This window comes from Nothobranchius furzeri, chromosome 3 (assembly GCF_043380555.1).
Source record: "Nothobranchius furzeri strain GRZ-AD chromosome 3, NfurGRZ-RIMD1, whole genome shotgun sequence".
Lineage (NCBI taxonomy): Eukaryota > Metazoa > Chordata > Actinopteri > Cyprinodontiformes > Nothobranchiidae > Nothobranchius > Nothobranchius furzeri.
Window position 1 is genome coordinate 71629206 of NC_091743.1, and position 19152 is coordinate 71648357.

The 19152-nt window shown below is 41.1% G+C and overlaps 1 protein-coding gene across 2 annotated transcripts in view; it reads left to right on the forward strand.

Annotated features, from left to right (window-relative positions):
* Window positions 1-9026, forward strand: part of LOC107385006 (membrane-associated guanylate kinase, WW and PDZ domain-containing protein 3) — a 242866-nt gene extending 233840 nt beyond the window's left edge. The window contains exons 18-22 of one of the 2 annotated variants that reach the window (XM_054731814.2): window positions 1348-1453; window positions 2414-2551; window positions 3231-3369; window positions 6775-6864; window positions 7843-7981. In XM_054731814.2, coding sequence (XP_054587789.2) covers window positions 1348-1453; window positions 2414-2551; window positions 3231-3369; window positions 6775-6824 — 433 coding nt within the window. In that variant the 3' untranslated portion in view covers window positions 6825-6864; window positions 7843-7981. Of the gene's footprint in view, window positions 1-1347; window positions 1454-2413; window positions 2552-3230; window positions 3370-6774; window positions 6865-7842 lie in introns of both variants that reach the window. The other variant, XM_054731807.2, reaches the window with a different exon arrangement.
* The last annotated feature ends 10126 nt before the right edge of the window (window positions 9027-19152 follow it).

A 19152-nucleotide genomic window follows, 5' to 3' on the forward strand; every position in this document is an offset into this window, starting at 1 on the left:
CTAAGGGTATAGAGCTGGTCCAGTGTTCCACGGCCAGGATGAAAACCACATTGTTCCTCCTGAATCCAAGGTTCGACAATCCGATGGACTCTCGTCTCCACAACCCCTGAATAGACCTTACCAGGGAGGCTCAGGAGAGTGATTCCCCTGTAGTTGGAACACACCCTGCAGTCCACCGTTTTAAAAATGGGGCCCACCACCCCAGTCTGCCAGTCCAGTGGAACTGCCCCGGTGTTCAAGTAATATTGCAGAGCTGCATCATCCAACACAACCCCACAACATCCAGAGAACTATGAGCGGATCTCATCCACCCCCGGAGACTTGTCACCGAGGAGATTTTTGACCACCTCAGTGACCTTAGCACCAGAGATTGGGGAAACCAACCCAAAGTCCCCGGACTTTGCTTCCTCACTGGAAGACGTGCTGGTTGGAAGAGGTCTTTAAAGTACTCCACCCACCGATCCACAACGTCCCAAGTCATTGGTACCACACTGCTTTCCTTTCTGAGAGGCCGAATGGTGGACCAGAATCTCCTCGAAGCCATACAGAAGTCTTTCTCTATGGTCTCACCAAACTCCTTCCACGCCCATGTTTTTGCCTCTGTGACCACCATTGCTGTGTTCCTCTCTGACTGATGGTAACTATCAGCTGCCTCTGCCCCAATAGGTCTTTTTCAGATGGACATCCCTAATCAGCATCCATAACCTTCCACCTGCGGGTTGGGGTCACCCTGCGGCCACAGCTCCAGTTAGCCACCTAAACAATGGAGGCACAAAACGTAGCCCACTCAGACTCAATATCCTCCGCCTACCCTGGAACGCTTTCAACGTTCTGTTGGAGGTGGGAATTGAAGCTCCTTCTGACAGGAGACTCCGCTAAACGTTCCTAGCAGATCCTCACAATAAGTTTGGGCCTTTCAGGTCTGACTGGCATCCTCTCTCACCATCAAAGCCAATTCACCACCAGGTAATGGTCAGTTGGCAGCTCCGCCCCTCTCTTTACCCAAGTGTCCCAAGACCTGCGGCCGCATGAGAAAACAACAGAGTCAATAGAGCTGTGGCCAAAGGTATCCTGGTGCCAAGAGCACATAGGACACCTTTACGCCTGAACATTATAGACAATCCATGACGAGCACAGAAGTCCCAATAACAAATTGAATTCATATGGCGATTAATAACACAAACGATAAAAAAAAATAACAATATGCCTATTATTACTATAGGTATATATTATTTCCTAATGCAACATATTACCGTATTTGAAATGTTTTGATTTACATTTTCTGTAGCTGCAGATTTCAGTTTCCTTCAAATGTTCCATGATAAATCTGCTTGCTTCTTGTTGTAGTTTGAACCTGGACCTGGAGGAGAAACGAGACGGTTCTAACTGGTCCGAACAGAAAACGCTTCCACTCGGTGAGCCTGGAACACTGTGTGTGACAGGACCCAACCAGGTAGGGATAATCCTCCAATCACTTTATCTGGTGTTCAAATCCTTACCTTTAATTTAAATTTCACTTTGAGCAGGATAAATATGGAAAGAACTGTTTTTACGCTAATAAAAAAAAACATCCAAGTTATTGTTTAGATAGTTTACAATTTAAGATGCATTTAAGCTTGTTGACGTAATTTAATACAACTTTCATTCATGCAAAATCAATTCAAATTCAACGGAAAGTAACAAGGCTCCTTTGAGCCTATAGCAGTTTTGGTTTTTAAAGTTGGAAATTTTTTCCATTGTTGCAGTATGTGCAAATGTTTAAGCAATGCTAATTTCAACTAACTGTATAAGTTATAAGGTATTTCTTGTTCCTCCAACAAGCCACAACATCTTTTTGTTTTACTCTAATATCGTTTAAAGAAGGTGAGAGAGTGACGTTGTGCTAACAATGCTAACAGTGAATTAGAAACAAATACTCAATCCCAAAAATATCTCAAGATACTTTTTCAATTATCAACAACTTGATATTACAGTGAAATTTATTTTTCTATACCAACTTACTTAGAGGGAGTGAGAAAGTTGTCCTGTGTGTTTGGAAAATGTGCTGTAGTAACCACATTTGATAACAGGATGTTCTTCTTACTGATTTTTTACTTTATGCGCCTTTAAAACATGCAAATTAACTTGTTAAAAAAATGTGCACAAAATGTCACAAGTACACAACAGTTTCCTCACATTTTAGAAGGAAATTGTCATCTCAGCATGTTTTTAAACAAAGCTTCTTCGATTGATGGATAAATCCGACATTCTCACTGAACCCAAAATCTTTCAGTGTCACATACACACACTGTGTTTAAAATGTTTTAGAAATCTCACGAATAGCTTCGTGTTTTCATGTTCATGATAAGAATGAATTTGGGCTGCGTCTGCATGAATGTCACTGTGTACTGAGGGGACTGTTTTCTTTGTGAAGGGTTGTCTGACTGTGGAGCTAGAGAGAAGTCCGGTGGGCTTCGGTTTTAGTCTGCGTGGCGGCACCGAATACAACATGGGCCTCTACATACTGAGACTTGCAGATAACAGACCAGCGCAACTCGATGGAAGGATCCATGTGAGCAACTGTTATGATTTAAACATTTATCCCGCAGCTCGTATAGATGTGAAATAGATTTTTGCCTCATATAAATTCCACTTACACCTTTATCCTGTTACATGAGCTGTTTTTAGTTCAATCAGCCTCTAGAGGGCGTAACAGTGTTTCACACTCTCAGTTGGATGAAGAAAATGACTCAGGGATGATTTTGACTCATTGAAAATAATGATGTCTCTTTTCATCAGTCGATGTGGTCCTCTGAGAAGATCCTGTTTCACCATTTAAGTCATTTACAGGGGATTGACAATTAAATATTTTCTCTGTGTGAGTTACCAGATTTTAAATTTCCCCCTTGAGTTGGAAGTTTCTTATCATCCCTGTTCGGATGAGAACAGAGACTCCCAGCAACGAGAGAAGCTCCTTGTCTGAATCAATCCTGCCAGACAGTGATCTTTGGGCTTGACTTTGCCTACCCAAGGATGATGGGGAGCGTTAACACTGATTAGAGCTCAACACTCTGATGTGTTTACAAGCTTTATCGTGAGTTATTTGGCAAAGCGCAGTCCCTGTAGGGGGTTATAAAGCTGTATTTGAATGCAGCATTAGATTTAGATCCTTTGAGTTTAGGTTTGTTTCAGAGCACACATGTGCACTCCGGAGTATGTTAGTTGTGTGTTTTCTTCTGTGTCGCTGACAGGTTGGAGATGAGATAGTAGAGATTAATGGGGAGCCGGCTCGTGGCATTTCTCATACACGGGCAATTGAACTGATTCAAGCTGGAGGAAGCAAAGTGGTACTGCTGCTGAGACCTGGAGCAGGTCTGGCCCAGGATGGAAGTGAGTTATACACACCGGAATGTTCCAGCTGGATTAACTTTGTGCCTCAGAAAGATTCCCTTTTGGGAAGGTTTTAATCATGTTGGGCATGCTGCATGGACAAACTGTGCAGTTGGAAAGAAAAGTAATTAATAAAGCTGAATATATCAAAGCTTTACCTTTAAAAATTTAGCTACATAAAGTTTGATTAACTGGTTGGAAAAGCTACAGTTTCTGAATCTGAGCAGCTCAAACCAGTTGGTTGATTTCATCATAAATAAAAAAATTGTGCAGAAATGAAAAACCTGAAAGCTGTCTGCTCTTAGACCTTCAACTCAAGCAGAACTTAACACTTTGACTTTTCATATTGTGTTGTTTTTGGTAAATGACTTTCCCAGCCTCATTGTTAATCCTATTCACTGTGCTGTGAAAAAGTGCTGACCCTTTTACAAAAGTCCTCTGATGCTTCAGACCAGCAAACACTTTCCTCCATCAAAGATGACCAAAAACAAAAATGTGGTTTTCAAAAGAGGATGTCATTATTAAAATAATCTAAAATAACCTGACCCTGTGAAAAAATCATTGTTCCCCCTTTTTTTTACCTTCTCAGTGGCCTAGTAATAGAGTGTCAGCCCTGAGACTGGGAGATCAAGGTTCAAATCCGGGTCGTGTCATACCAAAGACTTTAAAAATGGGACCCAATGCCTCCCTGCTTGACACTCAGCTTTAAGGGGTTGGATTGGGGGGTTAGAGCACCAAATGGTTCCCGAGCGCAGCCACTGCTGCTGCTCACGCCCCCCACAGGGATGGGTCAGATGCAGGGATGTTATTTCACCAGTGTGTGATGACGACTAATGCAACTTTAGCTTTAAATTATGATATATTTCAGATGTTGAGTTTCATTTCAATAGCAAAACTCAGATGGGATTACTGCCAGACTTGTAGAATTAATAAATCGCTGCAGTAGATCCTCTCTAGTTCTAGAAGTGGATCCTTGTGCTTTTTGCTTTCTCTATTGTTGTTAACATTCTCCCACACCTCTCTTCCTTCCTCTCACATCCATCTGTGTGTTCATTGGGACTCAAATAAAAAGCAATTCTAATACATTTCATTCTAAAAGTATATCAAGTGGAGAATTATAGCGAAAGCTGTAATGCTACAATTGTCTAATTAAACCTTTAAGGCTTGTTTATGGCACTCGGAAACAGTACTGATTATTTCTCTGCCAGACGGGATAAACATAGGGAAAAAGAAGATTAAGATCAGAGATCATGGTCCATGGGAACATTCCAAGGAGAACATACGTACTGACCAAAGAGACTCCTGTCACATTTCTCCAAAAACATCATGATGACTTTGGAGACATTTGACAACATTCAATGGAGGGGTGAGACAAACGTGTAGGTTTAGAAGGTTTGAATGGAAGGTCACATCTGGCGTAAAACTAGGCTAGTTCATACTTCTCTAGCTGCAGAGACACACAACACCATTATTCGTTGTTGCAAGGGCTCTCCAAAAGGCTTGCAAGATTGAATGGAGTAGCACGCAGGTTTCGGGGGCCACAAAGAGGGGACATGCGGGCCGCCTATTGAGGACCACTGCACTAGAGGCTGTACTGTAGGATACCTCAGAAAAGCACTATACGCCCTCTGCTGTCCTGGTGGGGAGTTGCTTCACAAGACTGACACACTAAGAAAAAAGTATAAAAGGAAAACGTCTCCGTCAATAAATGTGTGTGAGTGCAAGCTTCTTGATAGAGAAGTTTGAACTAGGCTTAAGACTGTGTTTCATGAGAGACAACAGTTAAACACAGCGGTGGTGTCAGTGTGATCATCTGGGACCCCAACACATTCTCACTCCCAGCACGTCAAAAACAAATGCTTGGTCAGTCACCCTCTGCCTCAGACCCCTGATGCCAAAAATGCCCTTTTTCGTTACTTATGTGCGAAAAGTTTTTTTTTCCCCTTTTCTAACTGCAGATCCCAATGCAGCGTAAAACTGATGTGATGGGATGTCCACTGATGCGGCACCGAACCACCTCATTTAACCGTACCTAAACCTTAACGTTTTGCTATTTATAACCTTCCCCTCACCCTCACCCTAACCTTAACCCTGTTGCTACCTAAAACGTTACTCTCACTGTGATCAAGCGTCTGTTTCTCATGCATTCTGACTGTGAATTTTTGTATTTGCCACCCAAGAGGAACGTTAGAACATACCATCTGGCGAGGGGGAGATTATAAATACCCTCTACTTTTAACCTCCACCGTGCTAGTTGAAACCTCCCCCTCGCGTTGGCTCGGTCCAAACCGGACCAATGACGAGGCGGCTCCCGCCGTTCGCTTCATAGAGCCGGATTTTAGAGCGGCCGACACATCACTAACGTGTTCACTAGCAAGATGGTTAAGGTTAGGATAGGGGTGAGGGGAAGGTTAAATAAGAGGATAAGGTTAAATAAGAGGATAAGGTTTAGGTGAGGTACAATGAGCTTGTTTGGTGCCCTGGCTGCGGACATCCCATCGCATCAGTGTAACGCTGCATTGGGATGGAACGGTAGCGGATATCCCATCACGTCAGTTTTACTCTGCATTGGGATCTGCAGACAGAAAATGGAAAAAACCCTTTTCGCACATAAGTAATGAAAAAGAGCACTTTTGGCGTCAGAGGTCTGAGGCGGAGGGTGGCTGACCAAGCGTTTGTTTTTGACGCGCTGGGAGCGAGAATGTGTTGGGGACCCAGACCACATGGAGCCATCCAATTTTTTTTCCTGGAAAGTTCTCACAATGTAGCTGAATTCAAACAGTTCTGCAACAAACTGCGGGATAAATTTCCTCCTTCACTATGTGCTTCATCGCAGTCTCAACCAGTCAGGTGTCATTATTACAGGCTGATCTAGGTAGTGTTTCCCCCAATACATGAAATTATTAGTTAGAAAACAGCATTTATTATGCTAGTTATCTATCTGTCTGATAGTAAAAATTGTAATGTAGAAAAACTGAAGTGTGAACAGAAGACAAGGGGATGAATATTTTTTCACAGCACTGAACTTACTGGTTTCATCCTTTTTTTGTAAAATTGTTTCCATGAAAAAGAAGTTGCTTTTGACATGTTAGTTTTTAGTCAAAAATACTTTTATGAGGTGACGATTTCAAGCTTACTAATAAAAACTATAGGCTTTATTAGAATTGAAAGTCCTGGAGCACCAGCGACGTTTTCATAAACACTTTTGGTCAAATAAACTTACCAGACCTGTGTTAAACTTGTTCAGTTAATCTTTTACAAGGAAAGAAAACACCAGTTAACTGCATGTGTAAATCATTAATCTTTATAACGTTTACCCGGGGTTAATGACAGTCTTCGTGTGTGAATGTATGTTTTGTTTCCTGTGTTCTTATTATTTGTAATCTTTTATTGCCCCAAATGCAGGTAATACCGCTTCCTCAACTGCGTGCTATTACACTGAGCACCAACACTAACATCATCCCTGCTTTTGCTGGTCTCTTCTCTTTAACCTTGGTAATTCTTTCCTCACTCACATACTTTCCCCTCACTGATATTAACATCTATAATAATACAATCTAATTTACTCCCTTCACATTCTAAAATTAGCCTTTAAGGGGATATTCCATTTTTAAGTGAAATTTAGTCTGTTGCCAAATCCACCAGCCTTTGATAAGTGGGAAATAGAACTTTGTAACCAGCCCGGTCATTCTCCTGATCTGGTAGTATTGCATTATCTTTAGCTTAGCATAAACAATGTAAGTGAATGGTAACAGCGAGCCTTTACTGTGAAAAAGTCATTAAAGTCACTCAATAATGATCCAGATTTTTTCTTTTTGACCTCAATAATCACATCAGCCGCAAATGACAAGTAACACAAAGGAAACTCTGAAACAGATTTAGACTTGGGACTACATTATGACAAAGCACTGCTGCAAGCCCTGAGGACATGACGCAGCGACCCCAAGACACCTATATTGTCTGTCATCTTCTCTGCCATTTTTAGTGCAACTTACTCTGCTGTACCTTCAAAAAACTGTTCCGGGCATAAGCCTAGAAGCCACGCCCTTGTGTTTACAGGAGTAAGTGTCTTTTTAGGCCACTGTGTCACGTCCTTGCACCTTGCAGTGGCTGCTTGGATCGGGGCTTTGTCGTAATGCAGTCCCAAATCTATATCTACTACTGCAATTACTTCGTGTTATCTAATAATGAGGTCACCAAGAAAAATTAGGAATGTTATTGAGTCCTTTTCATGACTTTTTCACACCAAATGCTAGCTGTTACCATTCACTTACATTATTTATGCTAAGCTAAAGCTAATGGAATACTGCCAGATTAGAATAATGACTGGGCTGGTTATAAAATTATTTTTCCCACTACCCACAAACTCTGGGTAACATGGAAACAGAATGAATCTCACTTAGAGGTGGAACTTCCCTCTAATGTGGAAGTTTTTTTGTATTCAAGTAAAAAAAAAATTCACTTCTCTTACAGATCAACTTCATCAACAACTCATGCCACCCACAAGTTATTCCAGAGAGTTTTTTTTCTCTGACTCAACACCCCAGACCTCACCACTTCCCACAGGGGCTTCCGTTTTTCTTTCCCCTACCTTCTCCAGGAGGCTGAAACATGTTCACAGCTGGAGCGCCAATTCCCAGCAAGGCCCTGAGCCCCGCCACAGCAGGGGCTTAGGCTCAGTGGAGGAGAGTGATGAGTGGGCAGAACAGAAGGTTGAAAGGCTTTCTCCTCTCTCCTATGATCAAACGAAGGTTTACAAGAGAACCCTGTCCACAAAAGACTCCAGAGAGCTAAGCAGCCCAAAGAAAACGGGGGAGACATTTCCTAAAGCCAAAGAGCAACATCACAGTCCCAAACAGGCTGAGAGTCAGGCACAAGGTGCAACGCTGAGCAGAAGCAGAATGGCTTCGAATGCAAAAACACAAATGTTAAGATCGGAGAAGCCTCAAACTGGACCGCAAGTGGAGCTGCAGCGCACAGAGCACCAACCAGTCTGTCACAGGAGATTAAAGGATTCCTCCAGCAGAGCGACTTTAGGAAATGAACTTAAAAATGGTGACAGAGGAAATGTTCAGACCAGAAGATACACAATAGGAAGTGGAGAAAGGCCTTCTCTTGATAAAGAAAGCTTTAAACGGAGAGTAGCGGGAGAAGCTCATCCCCATAGGACACCTGTCATGAGACAGAGCGACAAAAGTAGACACAAAAACTCAGAGATCAGAGATGCTGAAGGCAAACGCAAGCCCGCGGAAAACCAGGATACAAGTAAAAGCACTAGCAGCAAAAGAGATTCATTATCATTCTTGAAAGATTTATGGAGCAAGAAAGATTCTGTGGTTACACCTAAAGAGGCAAAAGGAAGAGAAAGAACATCCATCTCCAAAGAAGACTTTGTGGCCTCAACAAACAGTATTCCAGGGTCTCTCCAGACTACAAAAGGGCCTGCCAGCCCTCGTCCTTGGAAAGTACCCAGCTCTGCCAAAATCCTAACCGAAGACGAAGTGTTTCGTGACCCTTTGTGATAGAGCATTGAATCGCCTGGAGCTAAACTGTGCTATGAAGTGTTTCATGATATCATTTGTGGATTCTTTGTCAGAGTTCTTCCTTAAAGAAAAAGACACGAGCAACATGTCGGTCCTTTTCGTTACCTTTAGACCATGGACCGATTTATATTTTGGGAGTTCTGTAAAATCACATGTAGCACTCCCCTCTGCCTTGTCCGCTGCTTCATTATCTTTATTACAGGATTTCAGCACACGCGGCACGCCCGGGGCCTTGTCAGACAAGACATTTTTTAAATGTGAAAATGTGCCAATCCTGGGAGTCTCCTGTGGAACAATGACTACCAACAGCGCTTCACCAATTACAATGCAATGACCCATATGCAAAGAAAGAGAAGGGCCCTGCCTTTGGTTTGTAGTGAACACCCAAACGTGACTCATAGGGTTTCAGTTTTGCCTCAAACTCATTGTAAACAAACTGGACTTGTTTTTTGGTTTTTCTTTTCTTAAAGATTTGCTCAACTGCATGCAGTTTGTACTTTCTGTTTTGCTGCATGTGTGCTTCATGGAGGATGAATCACTTTCTTGTTTATTATTCTCATTCCTAACACCAGGCAGAATTCAAACCCAATCAAGCAAGTGTTTACTTTAACAGACACTCCAGACTGTTCAATGGGTCTAGTCATGGCACTGCTTCATTCAAACAGTTTTGTTTAAAAAGACCAGAAACTTGTGGTTTGATATCTTGTTTACCATGTGTATAATGATAAAAAATATAAACGGTGTGTAATTTATTGAGGTCATAGATGATACTACTGTATATGTAGCTGTACCAAACCATTCCTCATTTTGATATAGACTTTTAAAAATGACCCGTGTTATTTGAGCTTTCACCATATTCCCAGTGAATTTCAGTGGTAGGAATTACCATGGATCTTTCATAATAGTTCATCAAATGTATAGAATTAACATTCAGACTGCTGTACCAAATGTTTGCAATCACTCAAAATGTGTCTCATTGTGAAATATAAAATATAGAAATATATGTATATTTGAATGTGTCATAAAGTACAAAGGATAACTACTGAATTCCATTGCACTGCGTCAGCCCTTGTAGCATAATAGTTGTAATTAGTTTGTGGAGTTCACGTCGTACCATTTCATTGTTGCTGACAATGTGCTGGTTTTGTCATTACTTTGCAAAAATCTTTCATGTTTTCTAAAAGGTTCAAATCTAAAGTGCGAAACGATAGTTTATGTAAAGTTTATTAATTCTGAGTCATGTCCTTGCTTATTTTATATCTGACTACTGAGAAAAGAAAGATGAATATTTAATATCTTCTTTATGTATTCGTCCATCCTGCTGTGTGAGGTTGTACGCTAAGCTAGCGTAACGGAATGAAGTATGATGGAGGCCAGAGTGATTTAAAGGTTTACGTTGCTGGTGAAGCTGTTGACAGGGTTTTTAGTATGTTAAAGGTGCAATATGTAAAATTTGACTGTGAAATAATCACAAAACTGTCTAATGTCTCAATCAGGTTGGAAGAAAGGTTACATTGAAACGGATTGCCTTCTCAGCTGGCGGGATGTCAGTTTTTCTCTTAAAAAAACTAAAGAGGGACGTAGCTACTGTTTTCAATCTGTGAGCCTGTTAGCTTGCTGAGTCATTTGTAATTCAACACCTGCAGGTAAAAAGCTCCAGAGCTGTTTAAAGATCCTAACCCAGTAAACAGGAGTGACCCAGAAGTTACGTCTTGTACCCCTAGGAAGCCACGGCAACTTTTATTTTTACTCTAATATTGGGTGAAGATGGCTAGATGCTAATGTTGAGCTAACAATGCTGATGGTGAATTAGAAGCAAATAGATGGCTCTAAACATATCTAAAGCAACTCTTTCTATCACAAACAACTTAATATTACAGTGAAATGTGTGAAGTGAAAAATTAGCCAATCGAGGTGTACTTCCTTTAATGAGTCGTTCAGATCTATAACAGCAAGCAAACAGCAAGATGGCAAACAACCACACTTTGTCTTAATGCTGGTGCCATATTACCATAAGAAGTGTAGTAAGTGCTTCCTACCGTAAAACACCCAAGAGTGTTAGCACCAGATGTGACAATGCATTTATCTGCTTATCCACTTGCTGTGAATGACTCATCTTCTGACTTCTAGAATCTTCTGCCGTTGATCCATAACTGGAAACAGCCATGAAACTCGCGGAACGGCAGTGAGGAAGTAACTTTTCATTTATAAAAATGCAGTACCCAAATTTGACCATATTTCATCTTTAACTTCTCAAAGGCAGGCAGCTACAGGACAAATGCTTCTGAATGTGTTACGTGTAAAAATGGGAAAGTAAAGCAGTAAAGTTGGAGAAAGTGAGAAATACTCAGCATAAGGAAATACTCAGATGAGCTCAGGGAACACAGTATCTGTAGCAAATATGTGATGATGTTACTAGCAGCCAAATGGGGGTTAAAGGTTTGATTGCATGAAGCTGTTTTTGATTTGCAGGTCTGAGTCGTACCATGAGCCAGTTGGAGCTCAGGTTTTGTGCAATAGTTTGGTTGGTTTGAGTACCAGGTACCGGCTGTTCACTCTGGCCCCAAATAGGAAACCTTCCTTTTTCGTTGTATTTCCCTTCCTGTGTTTTATTTCTGTTTGCTTTGGTTTGAACCATTTTATCTTTGCATCATACTGTGGCCTTGCATTGCTTCAATAGAAAAATATTCCCTGTGGTTTCTTCTACATCCTGTCCGAACATTAGATGTAAATGTTTGTACATTGTACAGCACCTTTATAAATACTTGCAGAGTGCTCTTTTGGGGGAAAAAGTAGAGGTATATTAAATTACTCTATTATTTTTTTATGTAATAAAAAAAGAGTAAATATTTAAAATGGATTAAAAGGGGTCGTCGATGACCTTGACATAGTATTCTGTTCATGCACTAAAATAAAATTTTGCTGAAAATACTTTGTGGTTTTCTTGTTCTGCAGCATCCGAGTGCTTTGTAACGGGGTTTCATAAAACAACATTAAATATATAAATACAGACTTTCAAATTTCATAAGATCTATTAAAAAAAGGCACTTAGCTTCTAAAATTGAGTTGGGGAACTAATAACACGGTAGAGATATATTTTATCTCTCATAGCTTAGCTGCAAACCAAATTATTTATATCCAGAACTCACCTCTGAAGATACGGAGATTCTGATTCATCATCTCATATGCACACACAGTTTCCAGACATTTCCCATTTGCCTAGTCTTAATTGTTTGTAAAATAAATTCTTATTTTGCTTGCAAACTTGACTGTTTCCTGAATCATAAGCAAAGTGTGACGATCCCTTAATAATTAAAAGAATCCTAGAACCTTCTAATTAATCATCCTAAGACCAAGCAAGGTGATATTCTATAATAATAGAGTACTACAGCTATTAGTCACAAAATAATGAGAAAAGAAATAGATAGCTCTTAAGCAGTTTATTTAATCCAATTTACCCTCTATTGGCTTCATTACAAAGTAAAATAGGGATAAACAAAGACCATGCAATAAGAAAAAAATCATGTGACACATTAAAAGGAATAACAAATCTAAATGTCACAACTCATGAAAACAATAAAGCACTGCAACATGTAATAACCCAAAAACTCGCAATAAAAAACTAAAGAAGATGAGTAAAACAACTAAGAAGTTAAATAGATCTAACACGCTGCCTCAAGTTAGCTTTAAAACTCCAGACAGATGATTGTCTGATATCTTTATTGGCTGCATTGGACACTGTCAACCATGGCTTCCTTTTGTCCATACTCTCTAAATGATAAATAAATGATAAATGAGCTGCGCTTGTATAGCGCCTTTCAGAGTCTGAGGACTCCAAAGCGCTTTACACTACAGTGTATCATTCATCCAGTCACACACACATTCACACACTGATGGTGATGAGCTACGATGTGGCCACAGTTGCCCTGGGACACACTGACAGAGGCGAGGCTGGCGATGCACAGGGGCCACCGGTTCCTCCGACCATCACTCTAGCATAGGCATCAAAGGGAAAGCACACTTCTGGTTTGAATCATACCTGATAGAACGATCATTCAGTGTATCGTGGCTCAATCTTCTGCTGTTCACCATCTTGCCACACAAGTCCCCCAAGGCTCTGTACTAGGACCTCTTCTCTTTGCCATATACACCACCTCACTGGGTCAGATCATTCGATCACATGGCTTCTATCACTGCTATGCCGACGACACCCAGCTCTATATGTTGGTCCCACCGGATGACCTCACAGGCTCCGCTTGAACTGTGGACTGTCTCTCTGACATATCAAGATGGATGAAATCTCACCATCTCCAACTGAACCTCTCAAAATCTGATTTACTTGTCATGCCAGTGAAACCATCCATACCTGTGCAATATTAATCCCCCCCCCCCCCCCCCCAACTCTGCTTCCATACTTGTTCACAGTCTTGTCACCTCAAGAATCGACTACTGCAATTCACTTCTCTTTGATTCATCACAAAAGTCCCTCCATAAGCTCCAACTGGTCCAGAATTCTGCTGCAAGCATTATTTCTAAAACCCCTGTGAGTCACCATATCAGCCCTGTCCTGCAACAGCTTCACTGGCTTCCTGTTAACCTGCTAACCCTAAAACATAGATTTCAAAGTCCTTCTCATCACATTTAAAGCTATCCATAACCTTTCCCCTCCATACCTGTCTGACCTCATTCACATTATCTCTCCCATCCATTCCCTCAGATCATCATCCTCTATCACTCTCTCTGTCCCACCTTTCCGTCTCAGCACTATGGGGAGCAGAGCCTTCAGCAGCTCTGACCTTCTGCTCCCCGTCAGCTCTGCTCCCTGTCAGCTCTGCTCCCCGTCTCTGGAATTCTCTCCCTCAAGCCATCCGAAACTGTGACTCGCTCTCCTCCTTTAAATCTAGACTCAAAACTCACCTGTTTCAGACTGCATACTGCTAGTGTCACCTTTCCCATCTTCATTGGTTTTATTATTTCATTTGTATTTTTAGGCTTCTGTGTGATATTTTTGCTGTTTTTAACTTGGTTTTCTAACGTCCAGCAATGGTCAGTTTTTAAGTACAGTTTGACCATTCAACATCTGGTCAAAAAGGAGACACGAGACTGCATGTGTCCCCTTTAAATCAGCCTGCCTTCATCCCATCAGCCTGCTCAGAGCATCTCTGCAGCTCTGAACACAGATAACGAATTGTCAACAATAATGTTCTCTCCTCAAGGTCCATCCTTATCGTCCTGCAGGATTCTTCATGCTTAACACTCGCAGCTCGGATCAGTTGCTAAATCAAAGAATGATTTCCTAAATTAAACTGAACTTCTAAAACTTATAAGCCAGATAATCATTAAATAAACATTTGTTTATTGCTACTTATAATAATTATAATATAAAGAAATGTTTCATTAATCTGTGCTCAATGATTGAAGTTGGAAATTAATGTTATGTTATGATTACAGTGATTGAAATTTGTTTCGGCATGTTTATATGACAAGGTCATCACCATTCGCACTCACACAAGAACAAAGTAAGGTTAAGTTAAACTCATGACACATAAATAGCCCTTTATCCCAGATCAGAGCATCCGGTATCAAGGAAGGCGTGTGTTTCTGAGACTCTTGGTAATATTCCTCAAACTTTTCAACCTCTGGTTGGCTACACAAATCATAACATGAGAACATTAAAACTGGATCACTCTGGTGATTCATCATTTCAGTTCAACTCAGCGGTTCAGTTCTAGAGAAAGTTTCAGACCGGCCGTCTGAAGCAAAAGACCTCTTTAACCATCAAAATTTTTGACACGTTGTCAAAATCTTTTTGCACCTGCAAAGCTGATACAGCAAACAGTTCCTGCAGAACAAGCTGATATTGTTTAGACTCCTTAAGAGTCCACCAGAGACACACGGTTCCATCCATCTGTCATGACCCGAGACATCTCTGGATTGAAGAGTCTGTGTCACGGTATTCTACAGCCCTCCGGTGCCAGAGGTCATACGACCTCTCTGACCTTCGGATCCACCAAGAGGGTCTCCAGAACGGGTGAAGTAGACATACAGATAACGTCTGATGTGCTTTTGATAATAATCAACTTCATAGCTTAACGCAAACCAAATTCTTTTACATCAAGAACTCATTTCTCCTAGATCCAGAAGATCTGATAACATTGCATTCACACATAGGTTTCATACACCACATCTAGTTCCATCAATCACAGTAAATATTGGTGAACTTGTCATGTTTTAATTGTTGGTAAAATAAATTCTTACTTTTATAAACCTGGCTCTTTTCTGAATCAAAACGAAGTGTGTACAATCCCTTAATAAATAAAGAATCCTAGAATCTTCTGATAAACACACAAAGACCAAGCAGGGTTGATATTCTATATTTAGAGTATCAGAGCTTATTGGTCATAAGTAGAGGTAAAATATATTGAGCTCTTAAAGCACTCAATTTCCTAAACCCTACAGTTTCTTTGTTGTTATTTAATTGCTGTAAAGTGTCCTTGTGTCCTTTGAAAGGTGCTTTTAAATAAAATGCATCATTATTATTATTTATTATATGGCACAATATCTCAATTCAAAATTATTCCCTATCTATTCCCTATTCTGAGGTAGGTCGAAACTTGGGTGTTGTGGTTGATGACCAGCTGACCTTTAAAGATCACGTTGCCTCTGTTGTTCATTCAGGCCGTTTTGTGCTGTATAACTTACGAAAGATCCGATTGTATCTAACACACTATGTCACCCAGCTCCTGGTGCAATCTACAGTCATCTCCCGCCTCGACTCCTGCAATGCCCTTCTAACTGGTCTTCCAGCCTGTACTGTGAGACCACTTCATATGGTCCAGAACGCAGCGGCGCGTCTGGTCTTCAATCAGCCTAAGAGCACACGTCACCCCTCTGTTCACTGAGCTCCATTGGCTAACGTTAGCTGAATGCTTCAAATTCAAATTGCTAACATTAGCATACAAAGTCCTGGATAGTACAGCTCCCATCTACCTGAGTCCTCTTGTGAAGGCTTATGTCACGACCCGGCCACTCCGATCATCAAAGGATTGTCAGCTAGCAGGGCCTATACCATGCTCAGGACAATCCAGACTCTTTTTTGTGTTGTTTCACAGATGCGCAACAGCCTACCAAGCACTACCAGAACAGGGGCGTCCTTGTTGATTTTCAAGAAACTCCAGAAGACCCAACTCATCAGAGAGCATCTTCTAAACTAGGACCCTCCCTGCACCTGTCCCCCACTCTACTGTCCACTCCTTGTTCACCTCCCTTTATGATCCGTTACGCTGCCTCACTGCCACCTAGGATTGACAGATTAGTGAAAGAAAGAAAGAAAGAAAGAAAGAAAGAAAGAAAGAAAGAAAGAAAGAAAGAAAGAAAGAAAGAAAGAAAGAAAGAAAGAAAGAAAGAAAGAAAGAAAGAAAGAAAGAAAGAAAGAAAGAAAGAAAGAAAGAAAGAAAGAAAGAAAGAAAGAAAGAAAGAAAACAATCTTTATATAGCGCCTCTCAAGATAAAAATCACGAGGCTCTTCACAAAAACAAAAATGTAAAATTAAAGTATAAAAAATATTTAAAAAATATTTAAAAAATGTTTAATGTGAGAAAATATCTAAATTGTGATTTAAAAAGTAAGGAAAGGGACAGAGAAAAGGAACAGGAAAGAGAGAAATCAGTGGATCCAGAGAAAGGAGAAAGAAGAGCAGAACAAGGACAGGGTTGTGACAATGGTCACACAAAAGCCAGCTTCAACAAGTATTCAGCTGCTTTTTAAAGGAGACCATTGAGTCCACTGATCTCAGGCTCGGGGGGGATCCAGAGTCTGGGGGCCACAGCAGCAGATGATCTGTCACCTTTGGTCTTTAGCCTGGTGCCCTGCACAACCAGTAGGGTCACTGGACCTCAGGGACCTGCTGGAGGTGTAGGGACTGAGAAAAATACCAATGTGCGATGGTGCTTTTCCATGTAAGGCCCTAAAGACCAGAACCAGGATCTTGAAATGAACCCTGAAGTTGGAGGAGAAGCGGGGTGATGTGAGTGTGTTTGGAGGACTTGTTTTGTTGTTAGCCTCAAGGGCAACCTGCTGGCTTCATTGTCACTTATAAGTTGCTTTGGACAAAAGTGTCTGCTAAATACATAAACATAACTTGTGGGAGTTTGTTCCACAGTCGTGGGGTCAGCACTGCAAAGACTCACTGATGGAAGGACTTTGAGAGATTTGGGGATCATTTTATGCATTCATCCATTCTCTTCCACTTATCCGGGGTCAGGTCACAGGGTCAGCAGCCTAAGAAGGGAGGCTCAGACGTCCCTCTCTCCAGCCACATGGGCCAGCTCCTTCAGGGGAATCCCAAAGTGTTCCCCGGCCAGCCCAGAGACATAGTCCCTCCGGTGTGTCCTGGACCTTCCCTTGTGTCTCCTAAATCTCACCAGGGAGGCAACAAGGAGGCATCCTAAGATGCTCGGGCCACTTCGATCGAAAGACTGAAAATTGTTTTTATTATCATTTCTTTGAGTGTTTACATGCAACAATATATAAACTGTAGACAAAAGCTGCTACGTTTCATATTACTTTTACATAAATGAGATGTTTCTGCACAAACCATTCTGTTCTGTTCTGTTTTACTAAAATCTACTTTGGTAGTTGATGCAATTCAGCTTTTTAAACTCTAGGTGGCGATGACTTTCAGGTGATTCTATTTATTTATTGTTAGAGATCACTGGTGTTTTCCAAACAGCTTTTTCATCAATAGTATTTTTGAGCTAACTGATCTTTTCCTGATTGTCATCTATAGGAAAGAAATGTGCTTGCAGACGATAAGTTAATACAAATGTTTGGATCTTTACCCTCCCTGATGTATGGATAGATACCAGCAGAGAAATGATCTGGTGAGAGGCTGTGGAAGCAGCGAGGTCCGTGGTGAGGAGAACCAAACTGAGATAAGAATACTAACTTGGCTCTTAGTGTCACACTCCTGGTATGTTTGTGAAGCAGGTGAACAGTGTAGCCGCGGCTCCAGAATAAAACATGTATTCCTTAAGATGTGAGGAGAAGCAGATGCGTTCTTGTCAGCAATAGAGAAGGGAGGCGTCTCACACATTTCCTTGGACAGGCTGCTAGGAGAGATAAGAAAACCCCACCGTGCCACAGATCCACCACTGGTGCTAGTTTAGTTTGACTCCCCTAATAGGAGATATTTAATAGCTTTTGATCATCTAGCTGAGCATTTCTCTCCCCCCTAACCAACTTCTTTAAACACTTGTGGTTTTGCCTAAACAAAAAGGCCTAAAACAGCCTCAAAATTGTTTTCTCTCTGCTTTGAAAGGTGAACCACATAGAGTGGTGAGAATGAACACAAAACCCTTTTGTTGCTCGGTTTCTAGGTAGCATGTCTGAAGGTTTCTTTGGCAACAGTGGGTGGAAGAAAAGGCCCCTGTTAACGTATTTGCTGCCAGAAATGTCTAGTGGATTCTTAGGAATTTAGCTCTGTGTGTGTGTGTGTGTGTGTGCGCGCGTGCGTGCGTGCGTGCGTGTGCGCGTGCGTGCGTGTGCGTGTGTGTGTGTGTGTGTGTGTGTGTGTGTGTGTGTGTGTGTGTGTGTGTGAGTGAGTGAGGCAAAGGAAAGACCGTATCCACAACAATTGCCCAAGCCGCAGACAGTGACTCACACTATTTATTGTTGCGTAAAACGCTATGAGAAGAATCTCTTCTCAAATATGTCCGCTTCAGTCCTTCGCTGATCATGATTTTTTTTTAATTACTCCAACATCTTTTAAGTGACTGATGTGATGATTTACTCACACTTTAATAAAGCTGACTTCCCATTACACCCATAAGTATGTGTTTGTGGGGGATGCCCCTAGGGTTAGAGTTAGTGTTAACCCTGAAACTCTCATGTTCACTTCCTTTATGTTTTATCTTGGTGTTTTATTGAGTGTCTTCATAACTGGCTTTGATGAACACCACTGGTTTTGGACGTTTATGCAACAGTTTAAACCATGAACATCCGGGAAACCTTTTCAAAATAAGAGTCATCTGTCTTTAATTTATTGCAGGAAAAATGAGTTTTAAAAGAGCTTAAATAATTGGTTTGCTTCCCAAATTAAATGTTAATTAAAGGGCGAGTGTTCTTCTTGATATCATTATTTTTATTTATTTCTATTCTTTACAAAATAACTCTTATTGTTTATTCCTGCAATGTAGTTCTAGCTTCTTCCTGTAGGCACTTTTTTTCTGACGTCAGAGAC